The sequence below is a fragment of the Canis lupus genome, chromosome 27 (assembly GCF_048164855.1).
Source record: "Canis lupus baileyi chromosome 27, mCanLup2.hap1, whole genome shotgun sequence".
Taxonomy (NCBI): Eukaryota; Metazoa; Chordata; class Mammalia; order Carnivora; family Canidae; genus Canis; species Canis lupus.
The window spans coordinates 12786729-12805961 of record NC_132864.1 but is presented as its reverse complement, the minus strand read 5'-3'; the positions used below and the strand labels follow the sequence as shown (position 1 = coordinate 12805961).

General features: G+C 52.5%; 2 protein-coding genes and 1 long non-coding RNA gene across 15 annotated transcripts in view; 2 read left to right on the top strand and 1 right to left on the bottom strand.

Annotated features, from left to right (window-relative positions):
* Positions 1-4503, top strand: part of MTRFR (mitochondrial translation release factor in rescue) — a 17385-nt gene extending 12882 nt beyond the window's left edge. For all 3 annotated transcript variants that reach the window (XM_072802254.1, XM_072802256.1, XM_072802255.1), the window contains exon 3: positions 477-4503. In XM_072802254.1, coding sequence (XP_072658355.1) covers positions 477-695 — 219 coding nt within the window. In that variant the 3' untranslated portion in view covers positions 696-4503. The remainder of the gene's footprint in view (positions 1-476) is intronic.
* Positions 3969-14829, bottom strand: CDK2AP1 (cyclin dependent kinase 2 associated protein 1). Of its 9 annotated transcripts, none has more exons than XR_012019137.1 (4): positions 9503-9600; positions 7860-7986; positions 4616-4777; positions 3969-4113 (listed from the first exon to the last, which is right to left on the bottom strand). XR_012019137.1 is itself a non-coding variant. In XM_072802257.1 (4 exons), exons 2-4 carry the CDS (start codon positions 9569-9571, stop codon positions 4710-4712), a joined length of 264 nt encoding a protein of 87 aa, XP_072658358.1. In that variant the 5' UTR covers positions 9572-9600; positions 14783-14829; the 3' UTR covers positions 3969-4709. The 9 variants fall into 9 exon arrangements, 8 of the variants coding, with proteins under 8 accessions (XP_072658358.1, XP_072658365.1, XP_072658360.1 ...); XM_072802257.1 differs by adding an exon at positions 14783-14829 and having other exon boundaries at positions 3969-4777; XM_072802264.1 differs by adding an exon at positions 14685-14711 and having other exon boundaries at positions 3969-4777.
* LOC140619210 (uncharacterized) lies at positions 8804-19233 on the top strand. Of its 3 annotated transcripts, XR_012019142.1 has the most exons (4): positions 8804-8956; positions 9702-10030; positions 17980-18110; positions 19067-19233. It is a non-coding gene; the product is annotated as an uncharacterized lncRNA (long non-coding RNA). The 3 variants fall into 3 exon arrangements; XR_012019140.1 differs by lacking the exon at positions 17980-18110 and having other exon boundaries at positions 19067-19229; XR_012019139.1 differs by lacking the exons at positions 17980-18110; positions 19067-19233 and having other exon boundaries at positions 9702-10135.

Here is a 19233-nt window from a genome sequence, read left to right as displayed (position 1 = left end):
TTAGGTATTAATCAAGGTTATGGCTGACTAATAATAAAGATGTTATCTTCCTCCTTGAGACAGAATTTTACGTTTATTTTTAAAAAAAGAATTTTACATTTATAAATGGTGCAGACAGAGGGCTTATTCCCTGGCCACAAGCTAGACATATCAGCTGATATTTCGCCACCCAGGGATCCCTGATATTTTCAAAATTATTTGAGAACTTTAAATTATCAGAAGGCTATCATTGTTTCCAAACAAAGCCACACTCTTAATTATAAAACGATCGTGGAGAAAGCCACATAATACAGCGGGGTGGGGGGCAGAATGAAGCCTGAAAAAGACAGGAGGGCGGATGGTCTCCGCTCTGTCACAGACTCACTGGGACTCTTGGCGAGTGGCCCATCCCCATCTGGAGAGTTACTAGGTTGAATCCGCAATTCCTGAGGTCCTGCCCAGAACAAACTTTCTCATTATGAAATACTGTCTTGCAGTGCCATCAGACAAGATCAGTTGATCAGAACAGAAAGCTGGCTCGGCAAATCCTACAAGAGAAAGTGGATATTTTCTACAATGGTGAAAACAGTATTGTTTACAAAGAAAAACAAGAGGCAGAGAAGAAAAAGCAAGAGCGGAAACGAAGAGCAAAGGAAACCCTAGAAAAAAAGAAGCTCCTGAAAGAACTCCGGGAATTAAGTAAAAACGTCCACTGAGAAAGAAATGAAGATGCTTTTTTTGTTGTTGCTTTGTTTTTAAGATCTCTGCACCCAACGTGGGGCTTGAATTCACAACCCCAACCCCGAGATCAAGAGTCTCCTGCTCTTCCAACTAAGCCGGCCAGGCACCCCTGAAAAAACTGCAGATTCTTTTTTTTTTCCTTTAAGATTTTATTTATTTATTCATGAGAGACACAGAAAGAGAAAGAGGGAAGCAGAGACACAGGCAGAAGGAAAAGCAGGCTCCTCGCAGGGAGCCCGATGTGGGACTCGATCCTGGGACTCCAGGATCACGTCCTGGGCTAAAGGCAGATGCTTAACCACTGAGCCACCCAGGCATCCCAAAACTGCAGATTCTAACTAAAGAACTTGCCAGAGGCAGGGTGCCTGGGTGGCTCAGTTGTTGAAGCGTCCCATTCTTGATTTTGGCTCAGTTCATGATCTCAGGATCATGAGATGGAGCCCCCAAGTTGGACTCCATGCTGGGCGTGGAGTCTGCTTGATTCTCTCTCTCTCTGCCTCCCTCCCGCCCCCAACCTGTCCTGCTCATGCTCATGTACTGTCTAAAAAAATAAAAATAAAAAGGGGTCGTCATGATAGGACACTTGGAGGAGCCATGGATGGCTGACAAAGTTCTTTCTGGACCTGGGCAGTAATTAGAAGGATGTCACCGTACTTTGTTAAACTACCTATTTGTATGATTGTATCTTGCTTTATTACCAAAGGTTAAAAATAAAACTTTAAAAAAAAAAAAAAACTTTTTTGAAAAAAGCATTACTAAGGAAGGTCTTTTTTTCTTTTTCTTTTTTCTTTTTTTTGAAAACTGGAATGGAGGGATCCCTGGGTGGCGCAGCAGTTTGGCGCCTGCCTTTGGCCCAGGGCGCGATCCTGGAGACCCGGGATCGAGTCCCACGTCGGGCTCCCGGTGCATGGAGCCTGCTTCTCCCTCTGCCTGTGTCTCTGCCTCTCTCTCTCTCTGTGTGACTATCATAAATAAATAAAAATTAAAAAAAAAAAAAAAGAAAACTGGAATGGAGTCAAACATTAGTGGCATTTTTGGAATGCTTAGCTGGCTCAATCAGTGGAGTGTGGAACTCTTGATCTCAGGGTTGTGAGTTCAAGCCCCACATTGGGTGTAAATTACTTAAAATCTTTGTTTTTCAATCATTTTATTTATTTGAGAGAGAGCACAAGCAGGGAGAGGGGCAGAGAGAGGGAGAAGCAGACTCCCCATAGAGCAAAGAGCCCAATGTGGGGCTCAATCTTGGGACCCTGGGATCATGAGGTGAGTCGAAGGCAGATGCTTAACCAACCGAGCCACCCAGACACCTCAGAAATAAAATGTTTAAGAAAAAAACCACATACACATTATGGCATTTAGTGCCACCATTCATCTGCTGGGAGGTTATTGCTCAGCAATATTTAGACATCCCTTAGCTTAATGTCAGACTAAGAATAAAAGAAAAACAAGGCAGAGAAAAGTAGACACGTGAGTATGGTAACCTGCCTGTTTATCCCATTAACTTAATAGACTGTGCTTTGCCAAGTATCCTCTGTGATGTGAAGACAGAAGATGGGCGCCTGACTGGCTCAGTAGGGAGAGCAGGCCACTCTTGATCTTGGGGTCATAAGCGTGAGTCCCATGTTGGGTGTAGAACCTACTTTAAAAAAATACCCACGACATTCCCTATATGTTGATTTACAATTTATGAGTTTCCAGAAACCTGATTTGTGACAATTGTTTGGGGTTTTTAGGCACAGGGTAATAGCTTGGCTTGTCAGAACACATCAGGTGTTCACCCATAAAACAGGTAGGGGAAAAAAACTCTGAGGGGAGACAGCCCCTGTCAGACAGGGTCTGCAGGCAAAGCTAGCCCATTCTGCAGCCACAGACCACATGCCCAGGGCATGTGTCCCAATAAATTTACCTTTAAGGCAGCCAGCAAAGGCTCTTCTCACCTTGGAGTGAGCTGGATTAGAAGTTCCAGCATTGCATGCAAGGCTCTGGAGACCTGGTCGCAGCATCCAGGACCCTTCCCTCTGTGGACCTCCACTTAGAAGGTAGCCAAGCACCTGGAAGGGTCCATGACAAGTGGGTAAGGGTGGGAAGAGAACTCTGGGAGCTATGGACAGGAGGGACAGAGGCTTCAATCTGTCTCCTCTCTTGTACCTTTTGGGATTTGCTGTGAGGTGCGTGAAAGAGATGCAGACAAGCCTGCTCCTCAGAGCCGACTCTTAGCAGCCCTTAGACTTATTATGGCTGGGCCCTCACCTCCTGCCTGCAAAACTGACCACTTCCCTCATTTGTTTCTGTCGCCCACTCACCACAGTGAATCCTCACCACCTGGGGATTAGTGTCTAAGGAATGTGGTAAAAACCACCACAAGATCCCTTTGGAAGGCGCTGCTGGGGACCAGCACTTGAGTTCTCCACACATCAGCGCAAGCAGCTCTTCCCCAGAACCAGAGCAGGGGATCCTTCCAGTGAGCACAAGATGTAGCCAGCTGGACTTTAGTGGCTGCACATGAGAAACACATGCCTCCTGCACCCAGAAATGCTCCCAGGGTAGATAAGCACATGAAAGCTCAGAATGGCCTTGTTGTGGGCAGGCAGTGGACAAAACCACTGACATTCTTGTTTTCTCCCCTGGTGACACTAAGTCTGCTGCAAGTAAAATGCACCAGAATGCAGCCTCATGTGACCCCCGCCTTCTGACTTAAGCAAACCCGTTCCTTCCTCAGCCCACAGTGGTTACAGCATTGCATACAACAGGTTTCTGGAGCTAGGTGGGCAAACATTCTGTGACCGGGAGCTCCCATCTCATCGGAGCTGTTTTTTGTTTGTTTTGTTTTAAAGATTTTATTTTTATTTTTTAAAGATTTTATTTTTAAGTAATCTCTGCACCCAAGGTGGGGCTTGAACTTACAAGCCCGAGATCAAAAGTTGCCCCTCTACCTACTGAACCAGCCAGGTGCCCTGAGAAACTGTCTTTTAAACTATCACTTAAGGGGCACCTGGGTGGCTCAGTCAGTTAAGTGTCTGCCTGCAGCTCAGGTTGTGATCTCAGGGTCCCGGGCCAGAGTCCTGCATCAGGCTCTCTGCTCAGAGGGGAGTCTGTTTCTCCCTCTCCCTCTTGTGCGCCCCCTGCTTGTGCTCTCTCTCTTGCATGCTCTCTCTCTCAAATAAATAAATTAGTAAAATAAAATAAGTAAAATACCACTTGAAAAATAATACCACTTAAGGATTTAAGGAACCCACACATTATACAAATTGTTAATGAAAATAAGCTTTATTACATCAAGTAATAAATACATACAAAGATGCAAACAGTTTTAGTCATTTTCTTCCAGATGTTTGGATCAACGTACAGGAAAAGCAGAACTGAAATCCACACAGTCTTAGTAGGAAAATTTTGCTGGGGGAGGGGGAGTTCTTGTTAGGTTAGGTTTGGTAGGTTGCTCTTTCTTCTGTATTTATAACTTGTGCATTTTTTAAATTGACCTCAAAGCACTAATAGTCATGCAAGCAAATGCTTCATTAAGCTCAAAAGAAGTTACATTAAGCAGAATCCACACCATGTGGCAAACGTATGCACTCAAAACAAAACCCTCAGAGTTGTATTAGCTTATGAAAGATAATGTAAAACAATCTGAGTAACTTAAGTGTACTCCAAAAAGAGGATGAAAGGAGCTGGGATATCTGCTGTGAGATAGGGATCTTTTACGTGCATCTTTCAATGCTTAAAAAAAAGAAAACAAAAAAATAAAAATGCTTAAAAAATAAAAATAAAAATAAAAACAAAAAACCCTGGGTAATTCCTATATAAATGTAAATCCTAGTCAACTGCAAAGTATTTCTCAATCTCAGAGCCTCATGAACCATGGGAGGGACACGGGAAGGAGAAACCAAACTGTTACCATTTTGAAAACAAGAGTTTCATCTGAACATGGGAGATGAGCTGTAACTTCTGGTCTTGGAAGAAGATGGAAAACCTTCCACGCTGATAGGCAGCTAGGACCTGGCATTCCGTTCCGTCTCAGCCAAGCACTCTCGAACCAGTCCTCTGGCGTGAATGATGCCTGGAAGAGAAGAGGCTGAGAATCATCCAGCAGAACCCATTCCAGAAGAGGAAGAGGGCCCCCCTTCACAACCCAGCTGAAAAACCCTGGCCCTGGAAAGAACTCAGGACCTGCATCCAAACCACCCCGGGATTCCAGCGGTTTGGAAACACACCAGCATCTCGTCCCTCCTGAAAGGCCCTTGCCTCCTAGCCAAAACTCCTCTTCATGGCTCCCTAACAATCCCTTCCTGCACACAAAGGGACAACCAGCAAGCTCTCTCTGCATGTCATGCTGTCAGAGTACGGAAGATGTGTCTCCATCCGCTTTCGTTAGGCCGGACCCACTCTGCAGAGTCCATGACTTCAAATCATATTTTTCTCTGGTTTCTTCATATTCTAAGTTCTAGAAAGGGCTTGTCCAATGTCCAGGCTGCACAGTTAGGATGCAAGACTGCTCACCTAGGAGTGCCTGCATGGCTCAGTTAAGTGTCTGCCTTTAGCTCAGGTTATAACCCTGGGGTCCTGGGATTGAGCCCCACATTGGACTCCCTGCTGGGTTGGGAGCCTGCTTCTCCCTCTCCCTTTGCTGCTCCCCCTGCTTGTGCTCTCACTTCCTGTCAAATAAATAAAATCTTAAAAAAAAAAAAAGGACTGCTCATTTATGTTCAACCGTATCCGTTAGGACGTTGCCCTCCAGGTGCATAGAGCATCTTCTGCTCTATTACTCCCCTACCCATATTTTATCTCTGGTTTGGTTGTTGGGTTTGTTTGCTGTGTTTTTTTCTTTTTGTTTTTTGTCATGGCCTTTAGTGAACGCCATGAGATACTTATCTCATTTTAATAGACATCAGGGACGCCTGGGTGGCTCAGCGGTTGAGCACCTGCCTTCAGCCCAGGGCATGATCCTGGAGTCCCCGGATCGAGTCCCACATCGGGCTCCCTGCATGGAACCTGCTTCTCTCTCTGCCTGTGTCTCTGCCTCTCTCTGTGTCTCTCATGAATAAATAAATAAAATCTTTAAAAATAAATAAATAATAGATATCAAAAATCTATTCCCTCTAAGAGATGACTGCCGGAGGGCACTGTGAATGACATCCCCAAAGTCACGCAAGCATCCACATCTCACAAATCTTATCTCTGAGCTTCAGAAGACTTTTTTCTGGAAAGGGCCAAACAGTAAATCTCAGGCTTTGCAGGTCACATGGTCTCGGTCACAACTACTCAGGCAGCCATTATATAAGCAATGGGTGTGGCCATATTCCAATAAACCTTTATTTATGAACACTTAAGTTTGAATTTCAGATAATTTCCACCTGTCACAAAATCATTTTCCACCATTAACAACTAAAAACCAAGGACGCCTGGTGGGCTCAGCGGTTGAGCGTCTGCCTTCAGCCAAAGGCGTGATCACCCTGGAGTCCAGGGATCAAGTCCTGTATCGGGCTCCCAGTGCAGAACCTGCTTCTCCTTCTCCCTATGTCTCTGCCTCTCTCTGTGTGTCTCTCATGAAAAAATAAAATCTTTAAAAAAGAAAACGACAAACTAAAAATCATTCTTGGCCTACCAGTTACTGTTTGCTGACCTATCAACAATGCACCTGAGTCCATCATACCTTTTACAACTCTTCTTCACCTTGTTAGGACATAAACTTAGCTAACTTGTACTTGGCTACTAGTTAGTGTGACTGGGTGACCAGCTGTTCATGGGACACATGTCCCAGAGTGGTCATTAGACATATCCATAGGCTAACCTGAACCACTGGTTCTTTTTGGTGACTGCAAATCGCCTGTTCGACTTCAAGGTCCAGTACCTTTTTTTAAAATTTTTTTTAAAGATTTTATTTACTTATTCATGAGAGACACAGAGAGAGAGGCAGAAAGAGCAGAAGCAGACTCCATGCAAGGAGTCCAATATGGGACTCAATCCTGGGACTCCAGGATCACGCCCTGAGCCGAAGGCAGACGCTCAACTGCTGAGCCACCCAGGTGTCCTAAGGTCCAGCATCTTTCCAGGGGTTCTCACTCAGGTAACCATGACTCCAGGTGCCAGGACTGTCTTGCTTCCCCTGACTCCAAACAGCAGCCCAGATGCAGAGTGACGCCCACCGGCCCCCCAGGGGTGGGTCGGGGTTAACCCCACCTCTATCAAGCCCTCTCGGGGTCCAGCCTCTGTCAGCTCCCCTCCCCCAGGTCAGGCCTTACTTCCTCAGTAAAAGGAGTAAAAGCACCCGGCCAGCCAGCCAATCTGTCCATGAAAGCTTGGTAAACAGCAGCAAAGCCCACTGCTATGGGCAGGAGCCTTGCCTACCACGGTAGGGTCACAGCCTCCGCAGCAGCCCCTCTTTACATCCCAGGTTAACTTCAGACTTGCCTCTCCAAACTTCTGAATAAACGCCAGATCCTTTCTGAAATTAAATTCGTACCTAGGCCACTGCTGCTCCGAATTGCCACCTTCTAAAACAGAAATCATCTTCTTCCCTCCACCCCATTTACTTCCTGAGGTAGCAGCCGATTTCACCTCCCCCTGGAATCAGCTGGTCAGTCACATCTTCACATGAGTCACTGGTTTTCTGTGACACCATATTCCTACCCCCCCTTCCATCCTCAATCATGAAGGAATTTCAGTGTTCCTGCTCTCCCTTCCCAGACTAAGATAGACCCATTGGCCTCTTGGGCTCCGCTCCAAAGAGCTGACAACAGAGGGCAACACAGGACCCAGGACCTGGCTACTTCTTGTCCCTGACCCACTCAGAGAAGGAAGCCTGGTGCATTTGTCCTCCTGCGGCTCCCTGGGACCAGTACCAGCCAACAGGAGCAGAGCAAGCAACAGAGAAAGCTACAGGATCTGGCCTGTAAAGATTCTGTTCTTAAAGCCCATGGACCTTCCCAAGGAGCACGCAAAGCCTTCCCGTCAGATCCCAAGGACAGTCTACACCCCATGACCGGCCCATTCCTGCCCCTGCTGATGCTTCCACAGATTAACCAAACAGGAGCCCCACGGGGCATAGAGCATTCACGCCCCCCTCTGGAAACCTCTCACAACAGTTAGCACCCAGCAGGGAGGCAGCACCCAGCAGGGGGTGTCTGGATCCCGCTACTTACCTCGTTTTAGTCTCTCCATGGCGCTCTTGCTCCCTGCATAGGTGGGTCTAATCTCTTTCCCCAACTCTTCAATGATGGCCAGCAGCTCAGCATATTTGCTTTGGGGTACCTGGCTGTTCCCAGTTCCCTAAAATCAGAAGAAGTTTAAATGGATTGAACCCTATCCTGATCCTAAGGCCACGGTCAGGACCCTACCACATGCCAGCCACAGCGAGGGCAGGGCACAGGGAGAAGCCCACCGAGAGGCAGTGGCTGGAGGCAGGGCAGCCTGGCCTAGGTTCCCAGAGCTTCTGCCTCTGCTGGAACCGGCCACACGCTGAGAAATAACCACTGACCAGAAAGCTGGGCCTTTCTACTGTCCTCCTACACTCAAGGAAACCACTAGCAGCCTCCAGAAGGTTTTAATCATCTTAAATGAGTAAAAGGACTGGTTTGTCTCAGCAAGTACTGGGTGCTTCCTAGGATCCAGGTGGATGCACCATCCCAGGGGAATGACAGTGGACAAGCTGTGGGCCATACCGTGGGGTCTGGAGAACTATAAATAATTGCCAAAGACCATCTGGACAGAATGTGTTTCCACTTACCCATCCTCCCCCTGCCAGCAGGGCCCACCCCAAAAAACCTGTTTTTCTATAAGCCCTCCCCCTCCACGGCCCAAGTATGCACCCAATGAGTGAGGCTGGGTCCCCGCAGCCCCCCCACAAGGCCCTCGCCTGCTCCTTCCTCCTCTGTTGCCGCTGTCTCCTGGCCTCCAGGGCCTTTCTCCTGTCCTTGCCCAGCTCCTCAGTGCCCTCCCAGTGCCGCCTCTTGGCCTGGTGGTCTTCCCGCCACCGCTGCTTCTTCTGGCGCTCCCGCTCCTGGGACAGCAGGGCCTGGTGGGGCATGGCCAGCCATCCCCCACTCCCAGAGACAGCCTCCATGGCAACCTCAGAAGGTGGCCACGTTCCAATTGTGGCAGAGAACCCCAGGACAGGCTGGCAGGCACTGAGGCGGGGGCCTGGCCGGGTCCCTCCACCCGTGACAGGCAGTAAGGCCAGGGCCAGTGCCGACCCCACTTGCCAGTGAGGAACAGATCTCTGCAAGGCTGCCAAGCAGGGGTCAGTCTTGTAGGTAGCAGAACCGTATAGAGTCCCCCTGCAGCTTGGCTCCAGGGCCACCAGTTCCTGACAAAGCCCATCTGGGCTCCGGAAGAGATGGGTCCTGTCCCCCTCTATGCTGGGGTGGTGACCTTGTGGGGAGTGAGTGGGAACGGGGCTCCCCTCTCCTCTGCCCCGGCTCAGATCCAGGGCCCAGGTCAGGCCTTACTTCCTCAGGAATGCGGTACAGAGACTCCCGTCACCCCCCACCATAGGGACACATGTGGGTGGTGGCCCCAACAGGACCTGTGGCACTCAGGTCTCCCTGTCCCCCATCTCTTGGTGTCCCCATGAAACACCCTGCCACTCCTCTGTTCTGATGCCTCAAGGCTTGAATATGTACCACCCAGGGCCGGAGCTTCAGGAAGTTCAGACACTGTTTCATCCCATCACCTCTACTCCTTGGTTGTTCTCACCAGCTCTCTCCCCTCCCTGGAGGGTGAGAAGCATGTCCCCTCCATGCCCAGACCAGCCCCAGAGCCCCCCAATCCCCGCCCAAGGCTGTACCTGGGTATAACCTAGAGATGGTGGCCCGTAGTCACTCAGCAGCTGGCGGTACTGGGAGGATGTGGCCATACTGGTGGAGGGCGGGTGGACACTCCCAGCTGTGGAGGAGAACCAAAGCATCAGGGATCATATAGTTGTACACAGAGCAGAGACCCCCTGCCTGGGACCCACAACAAACAGCAGCCTTTCGTCTTCATAGGACGGAGACCCTCTCCTGTCCTCTGTTTGGTGATGGCCGATGCTCAGCCCAGACAATAGTAAAAGGGAGCTAACAGGTCACTGCTCTTCATATCCACCATCACGGCAGACATCGCTCATCAATCACAGAACTCCTCCCCATCTGCGCAGTCTGGACTGGTAGCAACGATGAAGTCTACTGCTGTTCTTGGCCTAATCCTTGCTAGTCCCTTCTCTCGGGGTCCCGTTCCCCAGAGATGGATGACCTGGACCCAAATCACTGCCACAAGAGCCCACCTGCTACTGAGGCTGCTCCATATCCTCTCCGCCCAAATCTCTGCCAGGCATACGGTAAGAAGACAGGGCGTTCAGAGCATCTGAGACCTAACCCTGGCCAGAGATTGGTTCACTGGACACGAAGTCAGGAATCTGAAATATATCAGTCTCTCTGGGGGGTCCTCAGGAGCCTCTCAATCTCCCTGAGCCCCTCCAAAGAGGCGACGGGATTCTACAGCCCTCCAAAGAGGCGACTGTCGGATTCTACGCCTGGATGGATCACATCCAAAGAGGGGAGGGCTAAGGCCCCGCTTAGGGACTGCACTCAGACACACCGTCCCTCAGCTGTGAGGGACCATATGGGGACAGGGCCCGGCTAAGAATGGAGTCTCTTGGATGGGGGTGGGGAGTCACCAGCAGGGCATTTCCCGGCTCCAGCTCAGTAGCTGGAAGCCTGCAGACCCATAATGGCGTCCAAGTGGCCATTAGCGGGTAGAGGATGTCCTGCAGAATTACAAACAGCGGTAACCATGGAGAATTTACCTAGCCCTCCTCAGCAGCCGCCCGCCTGCCTCCACGCCCAGTCGAGGAGCAGCTCCCCCTCTGCCTGCCGCCCCCAGAGCCAAACGGTCTCTCATGCACACGGCAGACTACGCAGACTTGGCCCTGGGGATGGACAGCTGGTGCCAGGCTGGCCAAACCGACCAGCTGCTCATCTGGTGTGAGCAGGGGAGGGGAAAAGGAGGGAGGAGGCTCGGGAGCTCAGGCTGGTGGAGTGGAAGGGCCCTAGGGGAGCCCTGGAGCCCCTCACTGTAAAGACACAGTCTGGCGAGGGTGGGTGTTCCCCTGAGCCACATGGCACAGAAGAGGCTAGCACCCCGACAGCCATCCCTCTGTCCAGGAGCTGGGGACAGCTCGTACCCAAGATGTCTTCCTTGCTTTCTTTCGGGGCCTGTCATGGATCTCACCTCCCCCCACTCCAACCCAGAGCCCAGGTTTAGGATCAAATAGGGAGTGCCCAGCCAGGAACAGGGATTTTGCCAGCTGGGAGGCAACTGGATTTTGCCAGTTGGGAGGTGGGCACACCCCTGGGGCACTCTGAGGCACAGACAGCAGGCCTTGAAGTGGGGACGGGAATATACCTGTGCTGCAGGGGCAGACTGGTCAGCATGGGGAGGAACTGGGAACACATCTGTGACCTCCCTCCAAAACAACCTCAGATGTGCAGTGGCCAGAGCACAGGAACGGAGCAGGGTGGGTGCCCCCCCAAGCACCCCTCACCACAGCGGCCAGACCCCAACTCCCTGCACCTTGTGATGAGGGCAGTGAATGTGGTCTTTGCAGCCCCAGACCTGGGTTCCAGTCCTGACCACTCCAAGATATCACACCTCTCTGGAAGGCCAGGCTGCTGAATGCAAGACCAGGGGAGGAGTATGCAGCCCTGCACAGCACCAAAGTGTCTAGGAGATTCCAGTTCCTAGGCAGGAGGGGAGCAGGACTCAGGAGTGCATTCCCTGCACCATCCTTAGCCCTCACCTCTTGTTGCTTGTCATGGTTTCTTGCCTCCCTGCCTCCCAGTCCCATCCATCTGAGCTCCTACAGACAAGGGCGTGGACCAGAAGGCGGTCTGGCTGTGCCACTCCTGGCTGTGTGACCTTGGATGAGGCCCTTCCCTCTCTGGGCCTCAGTTTCTCTATCTGTTTGGGGCAATGATTCCCAACACAATGTCTAAAGGCCTACATCCCACTCTTCCATGGGGCAAGGGTTAGGTCTTGCGAGGCCAAGGGAGAGGGAGGAAAAATCTCCTGGTTTGGGTCGGGTAATAGCTCGGGGCTTGCCTTTCCCATCACCATGTGATGTGGTAGGTGACCCCAATTCCGTGTCAGTGCCAGTCCCTTACTCTTTGTTGAAAAGGCGGGGGGGAGATGTGGCCCTGGAGAGAGATGGCAGAAGGGCCCTGAGTTCTACTCATGCCCACGCACTTCGGCAGACACAGGGAGGGCCAGAGCATGAGGCTGCAGGAGGCCAGGGAGAAAACCAGACTGGGCGTGAGCACGACAGTCTCTGAGCATCACAGACAATGCACGCAGTGTGCAGGGACCAGGGAGGGCCCGAGCCGAGGGAGGGATTGGCAGAGGCCAGCAGCTCCTGGGGCCAGGCGCAGCTCCCCGCCCCCACGCCAGACAAAGAGCGGCCTGGGCCTGGGGAGCTGGCGGCCTTCCCGCCACTTGGGGCGCCTGGGGGGGGGTGTGCTCTCCGGCGGGGAGGCGGGGGCTTTGTCTAACTCCGCCACTGCCACCGCCGGCCAGGCCGCGGCTTGGCAACCCGCGAGCAGGAGGCAGGGCTGGAGGGCGTGAGGGATGATGACAAGGAAGCCTGAGGAGCGGCAGCGCAGAGTCCATCTTGGATGCAAATGGCAGGGGGAGATTGGGGCTTTGTAAAGGGTCCGTGGGGAGGGGCACAGCCCCCCTCCAAAAAACCCACCAGCTTCTGGGGACCTCAGCAGTACTCCTGGAAATCACCATAGAAGAAAACCCATGCGCAGGTGCCAGCCAGCCAGAACAGGGCTTCAGGGGTCCTGAGTGGGTGCCCCTGTCACTTGACCCCAATCCCCAAAGGTCCCAGCGTAGGGCACCTGCCTCCACTATACCAGGCCAGGCCTGAGATCTCCAGCGTGTCCAGGCTGGCAGGAAGACCTTCCACTCTGCCCACCTCAGAGACAGATGAAGCAGGCAAGGAGAAATCCTACCTGGGCCACAAAGTCTGCCTCTCTGTAAGGTCTGCAGACCCCAAAGGAGGTGGTGAGAACATGTGAGAAAATAGTGGCTGTGTGTTCTTGGCACGCTGATCCCAAATTTAACGAATTCAACTATACCCTCACCGGCACCCTGAATCTTAACTCTTTCCAACCCCCAAATCTGTGTCCCAGTAAGTTAAAATACATACATTATATATATATATATATATATATATACTTTTTTTTTTTTTCTGGGTCCCTCTTCAGATTTTTGGGATTATGGAGTTACCGTTTGGAGACAAGGCCCAAAACTTGCGGCCAACTGCCAACGTGGCATTTCTGACCAGCAAGGCCAATCCCCTCCCCCACAAGGCCTCTCCCCTCCCCCTCCGGCGCGCTGGCTCCCTGGAAGTCTATTTCCAGCGCAGCGTCTGAGGCAGGGAGAGCCGGGCTAGGGGCGACGCCGGTCCCGCCTAACGTCGCCGTCTCGCGTCCCCCCCACGCAGGCCTCCCTGATCCCTGGGGCAGGCCCCTGGGCACGGATTGAAGCTGGCTGACAACTTCGGGAGGAGTTTCCTGGGCTCGCCGGGCTCCAGCCCCCGGGAAGGGAGAGGACGCCCCTGCAGCCCGGCTCCCGCGGAGGGGCTTCCAAGCCCAGAGGCGGGGGCTCCGGGGCGCGGGGTCTGGGCTGGAACGCGCCCGCCACTGCCCGCGGCGCCCGAGCCCCGGTGCCCTCAACTTCTGTCAGTCGGCGCGCGCTGAGGACCTCGGGCGGGCGGCGCTCTGGGCACGGCGGCGGCGGCGGCGGCGGCGGCTGAGGCTGCGGCTGAGGCTGAGGCTGAGGCTGAGGCTGAGGCTGCGGCGCCCGAGCCCCCGCCGGCGACCGGGTCCCCCGCAGGCGCTGACCCCGGCGGCCCCGCGCCCTCAGGGCGCCCGCGGCCCGCAGCCCGCCCGCTCGCCGCCCCCGCCCCGCCCCCGCCCGGCCCCCGCCCGGCCTGGCCCCGCTCGCACGCCCCCGGCGGCCGCCCCCCGCCCGGGCCCGCGCCCCGCGCCCCGCTCCCCAAGGGCGCCCCGCGCCCCGCGCCCCGCTCGCGGCGTGGCCCGGCTGCTCCCGACTCCCGCCGGCAGGGGCCCTCGCCGAGCCGCCCAGAGCCGGAGGAACAAGCAGAGAAAAGCCTCCCCCGCCCTCGCCCGCCGCGCTCCCCGCGAGCCCTCGGCCGCCGGCGTGGGGGGCCCCCGGCGCCCGCCCGCGCCCCCGGCCCCCGCCGAGCCCCGCCGCGGCCCCGGGCGCCCCCGCGAACTTTGGCGGCGCGGGCGCCGGGATCATGGCGGCGGCGGCCGCGCTGCCCCGGGCCGGGACCCGCCGCCCGGCGCCCCCGGCCGCCGCGGGCCCCCGAGCGCCGGGCCGGGCCGGGCGCGCCGGCCCCCAACTTGGCGGCACTCGGGGCGCGGCGCGCGGGCCGCGGGGCGCACTCACTCACCGGCGCTGAGGGAGGCGGCGGGCATGTGCGCGGCCAAGTTCGGTTTGTAAGACATCCCCGCGAGCGGCGGGGCGCGCAGGGGCGCCGGGGCCAGGCCCGCGGGGGCGGCGGCGAGGCGGCGGCGAGGCCGGGCGGCGGCGAGGCGGCCCCCGCGTCCGGGCGCCCGTCCGTGCTCCCGCCGCGCTCCCGCGCACTTTTTGTTGTTGACGGCTCGGGCCGCACCGGCAAATATGGCCGTCCCTCACCCTGACACCGCTGCAGTATATCACCCATACATCGGGCGGGCGGGCGCAGGGGCGGCCGCAAACTTTGAGCGGAGCCAGCGGGGCCGGCCCGGGCCGGGAGGGGGCGGCCCGGCGTCAGGGGGCGGCTCCGCCCGCGGCCGCGCCCCGCGCCTCGGGCCGCGCTCGGCGCCCGCAACTTGGCAAAGTTTGGGGGGCTGGGTCCGGCGGCGCCCGCGGCCCTCGTGGGCCTTCCTCGGGGCTCTGCGCCCGCGGACTCGCCGTCTCACCGCTTCGTCCCTTGCCCCTCTCTCTTCTGAATGGCCAGGTGGGGTTTCAGAATCACTTTTTTTCCCCCTGGACTGTGGGGGCAGGGATGGAAAAGTACCTGGAGAAAATGGTGGCGACTGGTATTTTTGAGCACGTAGATCATTCCAGATGCCGAGGTCTGGCCAGTCCCCAGAATAAGAACAACCAATGCTCGGCATGGATTTCAAATAAATTTCGTGTCCCTGTCTGGATTAAGCGGGTTTTGGTGGTGGTGGTGGTTGTTGTTGTTGTTGTTGTTGTTGTGTTTGTTTCTTTTTTTTAACCCCTCGGGGGCCTACGAGGCTCCTTAGAGATTTACAAAAGCCAAAGGCCTCTTCCCTGGAAAATTAATTCACTCTTGTATCCACGGAACTCTACCTCTTAACTCCTTCAGATATGTAAGAAGCTACTACTTCGTGCCTGGCACCCGTCCAGGCGCCAAGGATAGGAGAATGAACTTGACCAAGTTTCTACTCTCCTGATGTTTGCATTACAATTTTTTAAAAAAAAAGATTTTATGTATTCATGAGAGTCTCGGAGAGGCAGAGACATAGGCAGAGGGAGAAGCAGGCTCCCAGCTGCCCGCGCGGGATGCAGGACTCCATCCCAGGACTCTGGGATCACCACCTGAGCAGAAGGCAGATGCTCAACCACTGAGCCACCCAGGTGCTACCCCCGCCCCCTGCCTTTTTTAAAGATTTTATTTATTTGAGAGAGAGCACAAGTGGGGGGGGGGAGGAGCAGAGGGAGAGTGACAGGCAGACTGCTGAGTGCGGAGCTCAATGTGCAGCTCCGTCTCACACCCTGAAATCATGGCCTGAGTGGAAACCAAGAGTTGGCCACTCAACTGGCTGAGCCATCCCAGAGCCTAGCATTACAATTTTCTATGCTCCTTCCACCCCCACCCCTCCCGCCCATCCTCAGGTCTGACTGAGACATATCAGCAAATATATGACTTTGATTAGATGACTAAGCTTTTGAAGGTAACTTTTCTTGGAGTTCCACTTAAATAGTAAAGCTTGTCAAAATACAAAAGATATGGGGGATCCCTGGGTGGCTCAGCAGTTTGGCACCTGCCTTCGGCCCAGGGTGTGATCCCGGGGTGCGGGGATCAAGTCCCACATTGGGCTCCCTGCGTGGACCCCGATTCTCCCTCTGCCTGTGTCTCTGCCTCTCATTCTCTCTGTCTCTCATGAATAAATAAAATAGAATAAAGGAAGTACAGGTGATAAACCCCTTCCCAGCTTAAGCAGAACTACCAGTGATCAGCTTTAGGCTTGCTCAGCCAAGGATGCCAGTCAAATTTTATTTTGTGAATGAATTAATACCAAGCTCTCCTACAATGCCCCAGGGGCTCAAATACTCTAGAGTAGCATTGTCCAATAGAAATATAAAAGCGAGCCCTATACGTAATTTTAAATTTTTTAGTAGTTTAGAAAGTAAAAAAAACTGGCAAAATCGATCTATTTAATACAATATATCAACAGTATGATCTCAATATATAATGAACAGAAAGAAATTGAGATACTTTATATTCTTTTCGTCCTACAGTCTTCAAAGCCAAGTGTGCATTGCACACTCACTCACAGCACATCTTAATTCAGACTAGCCACTTACCAAGTGTGCAATAGCCCCAAGAGCTAGTGGTTTTCCTATTGGACAGCGTAGGACTAGAAGCTGCAAGCAGAGAGCTCATAAGGCCGACACACCTAACTGTGGCTCCACCCATTAGCTATTTGCCTGGACCTGGGTTTCCTTGATGCAACCATCAGAATCTCAGCGACCTGCCCCATACCTCCTACAAATGGTCTGAGCTGTTGTCTTTGGATACTGATTTCTTTTAAGATTATTTATTTATTCATGAGAGACACACACAGAGAGAGGCAGAGACACAGGCAGAGGGAGAAGCAGGCTCCATGCAGGGAGCCCGACGTGGGACTCGATCCAGGGTCTCCAGGATAACGCCCTGGGCTGCAGGCAGCGCTAAACCGCTGGGCCACCGGGGCTGCCCTAAAATGTGCACTTTTAAAATATGCAGTTACTCCTAGCTTTAGGCAACTGCTACTCTACATTCTGTCTATGCATTTACCTATTCTGGGATGCCTGGGTGGCCCAGGGGTTGAGCGCCTGCCTTCATGCCCAAAGTGTGATCCTGGAGTTCCAGGATTGGATCAAGTCGATATATATACATATCTAGCTCGATCCCAGGACTCCAGAATCACACCCTGGGCATGAAGGCAGAGGCTCAACTGCTGGGCCACCGAGGCGTCCCTCATATAATAGAATTAAACAATATGTGAGCTTTTGTGCCTGGCTTCTTTCACTTAGCATGTTTTCGGGGCTCATCCATGCCATAATACGTATCGGTACTTTGTTCCTTTTTATGGCTGAATAATATTCCATTGTATGGATAGACTGCATTTTATTTATCCATCCACCCTTTGAGGGGCACCTGGGTTATTTCCACTTTTTGGCTATTGTGAATAGTACTGCTATGAACATGGGTGTGCAGGTTTTTAATGTGAACATATTTTTAATCCTTTGGGATCTATACCCAGGAATTGAATTGCTAGGGCATATAGTAACTCTGTTTCACTTTTTGCGAAACAAACTGCTTTCCTTTGTGGCTGTACCATTTTACATTCCTACTGGTGATGTAAAAATGTTCCAATTTCTCCACATGGTCGCCAACATTTTTATTATATTTTTTTTTTGTTGTTTGTCTGTTTGGGGAATTGGCATCCTAGTGGATGTGAATTGATATCTCATGGTTTTGAATTGCATTTCCCTAATAAATAGTGATGTTCAGCACCTTCCCATGTGTTTCCTAGTCATTTGCAGATCTTTGGAGGTATATCTATTCTGATTCTTTGGCCATTTTTTATGTTGTTTTTTTATTTTTATTTTTTAAAAGACTTTATCTATTCATGCGATACAGAGAGAGAAAGAGAGAGAGAGAGGCAGAGGGAGAAGCAGGCTCCATGCAGGGAGCCCGACGTGGGACTCGATCCCAGGACTCCAGAATCATGCCCTGGGCCGAAGACAGGCGCTAAACTGCTGAGCCACTCAGGATCCCCTGTTCTTTTTTTTTTAAGATTTTATATTTAGGTAATCTTTATACCCCAACCTGGGGCTCAAACTTACAACCCCAAGATCAAGAGCCACATGCTCCACAATCTGAGACAGCCAAGTACCCTAGTCTGTATTTCAATTGAGATTTCTTTTTCTTAAGTTATAAGAATTTTTTTTAAGGTTTTATTTATTTATTCATGAGAGACATACAGAAAGAAGCCAGAGGCAGAGGAAGAAGTAAGCTCCCGGCAGGGAGCCCTATGTGGGACTCCATCCGAGGACCCCAGGATCACACCCTGAGCCAAAAGTAGAAGCTGAGCCGCCCAGGCATCACTGTATGTGGTTTCTTTTTTTTTTTTTTTTAAGACTTTATTTATTAATGAGAGACACACATGCACACACAGAGAGAGAGAGAGGCAGAGACACAGGCAGAGGGAGAAGCAGGCTCCATGCAGGGAGCCCGATGTGGGACTCGATCTCGGGACTCTGGGATCACACCCTGAGCCAAAGGCAGATGCTCAACCACTGAGCCACCCAGGAGTCCCTGTATGTGGTTTCTTTCTTTTTTCTTTTTTTTAAATTATTTATTTATTTATTTATGATAGTCATACAGAGAGAGAGAGAGAGAGAGGCAGAGGGAGAAGCAGGCTCCATGCACAGGGAGCCCGACGTGGGATTCGATCCCGGGTCTCCAGGATCGCGCCCTGGGCCAAAGGCAGGCGCCAAACCGCTGCGCCACCCAGGGATCTTTAGGATTTTCTGTATATAGTGGTCCCTGGGTGGCTCAGTCAGTAGAGCAATCTCAGGTCCTGATTTCAAGCCCCATGTTGGGCCTGGAACCTACTTTAAAAAATGGGGTGCCTGGGTGGCACAGTTGGTTGAGCATCTGACTCTCGGTCTCACTCAGGTCATGATCTCAAGATTGTGAGATTGAGCCTCATGTCAGACTCTGCTTAGCGCAGAGTCGGCTTGTGATTCTCTCTCTGCCCCTCCCACCTCCACTCCCCGACTGTGCTCACTCACTTGCTCACTCTCTAAAATAAGTAAAATCAGGGATACCTGGGTGGCTCAGTGGTTGAGCGTCTGCCTTGGGCTCAGGGTGTGATCCTGGATTCTGTGATCGAGTCCCACATCAGGCTCCCTGCAGGGAACCTGCTTCTCCCTCTGCCTATGTCTCTGCCTCTCTCTGTGCATCTCTCATGAATAAGTAAATAAAATCTTTTAAAAAAAATAAGTAAAATCTTCATTTTTAAAGCTTATTTATTTATTTACTTATTTATTTATTTGACAGAGAGTGAGCACAAGCAGGCAGAGCAGCAGGGAGAGGGAGAGGGAGAAGCAGGCTCCTCATTGAGCAGAGAGCCCAATGCAGGGCTCTATCCCAGGACCCTGGAGACCACGTATCTAGACAAAGGCAGATACCTAACCAACTGAGCCACCCAGGCACTCCTAAATAAA

Excerpts from the sequence above, each read along its gene's own strand:
- CDK2AP1 (XM_072802258.1), bottom strand. The coding sequence starts at position 14,228 with ATGTCTTACAAACCGAACTTGGCCGCGCACATGCCCGCCGCCTCCCTC. Across the intron at positions 9,601-14,173 it reads CGCCGCCTCCCTCAGCGCCG|CTGGGAGTGTCCACCCGCCC; the intron begins GTGAGTGAGTGC and ends TCTCCTCCACAG. Across the intron at positions 4,778-7,859 it reads CATGGAGAGACTAAAACGAG|GCATCATTCACGCCAGAGGA; the intron begins GTAAGTAGCGGG and ends CTTCTCTTCCAG.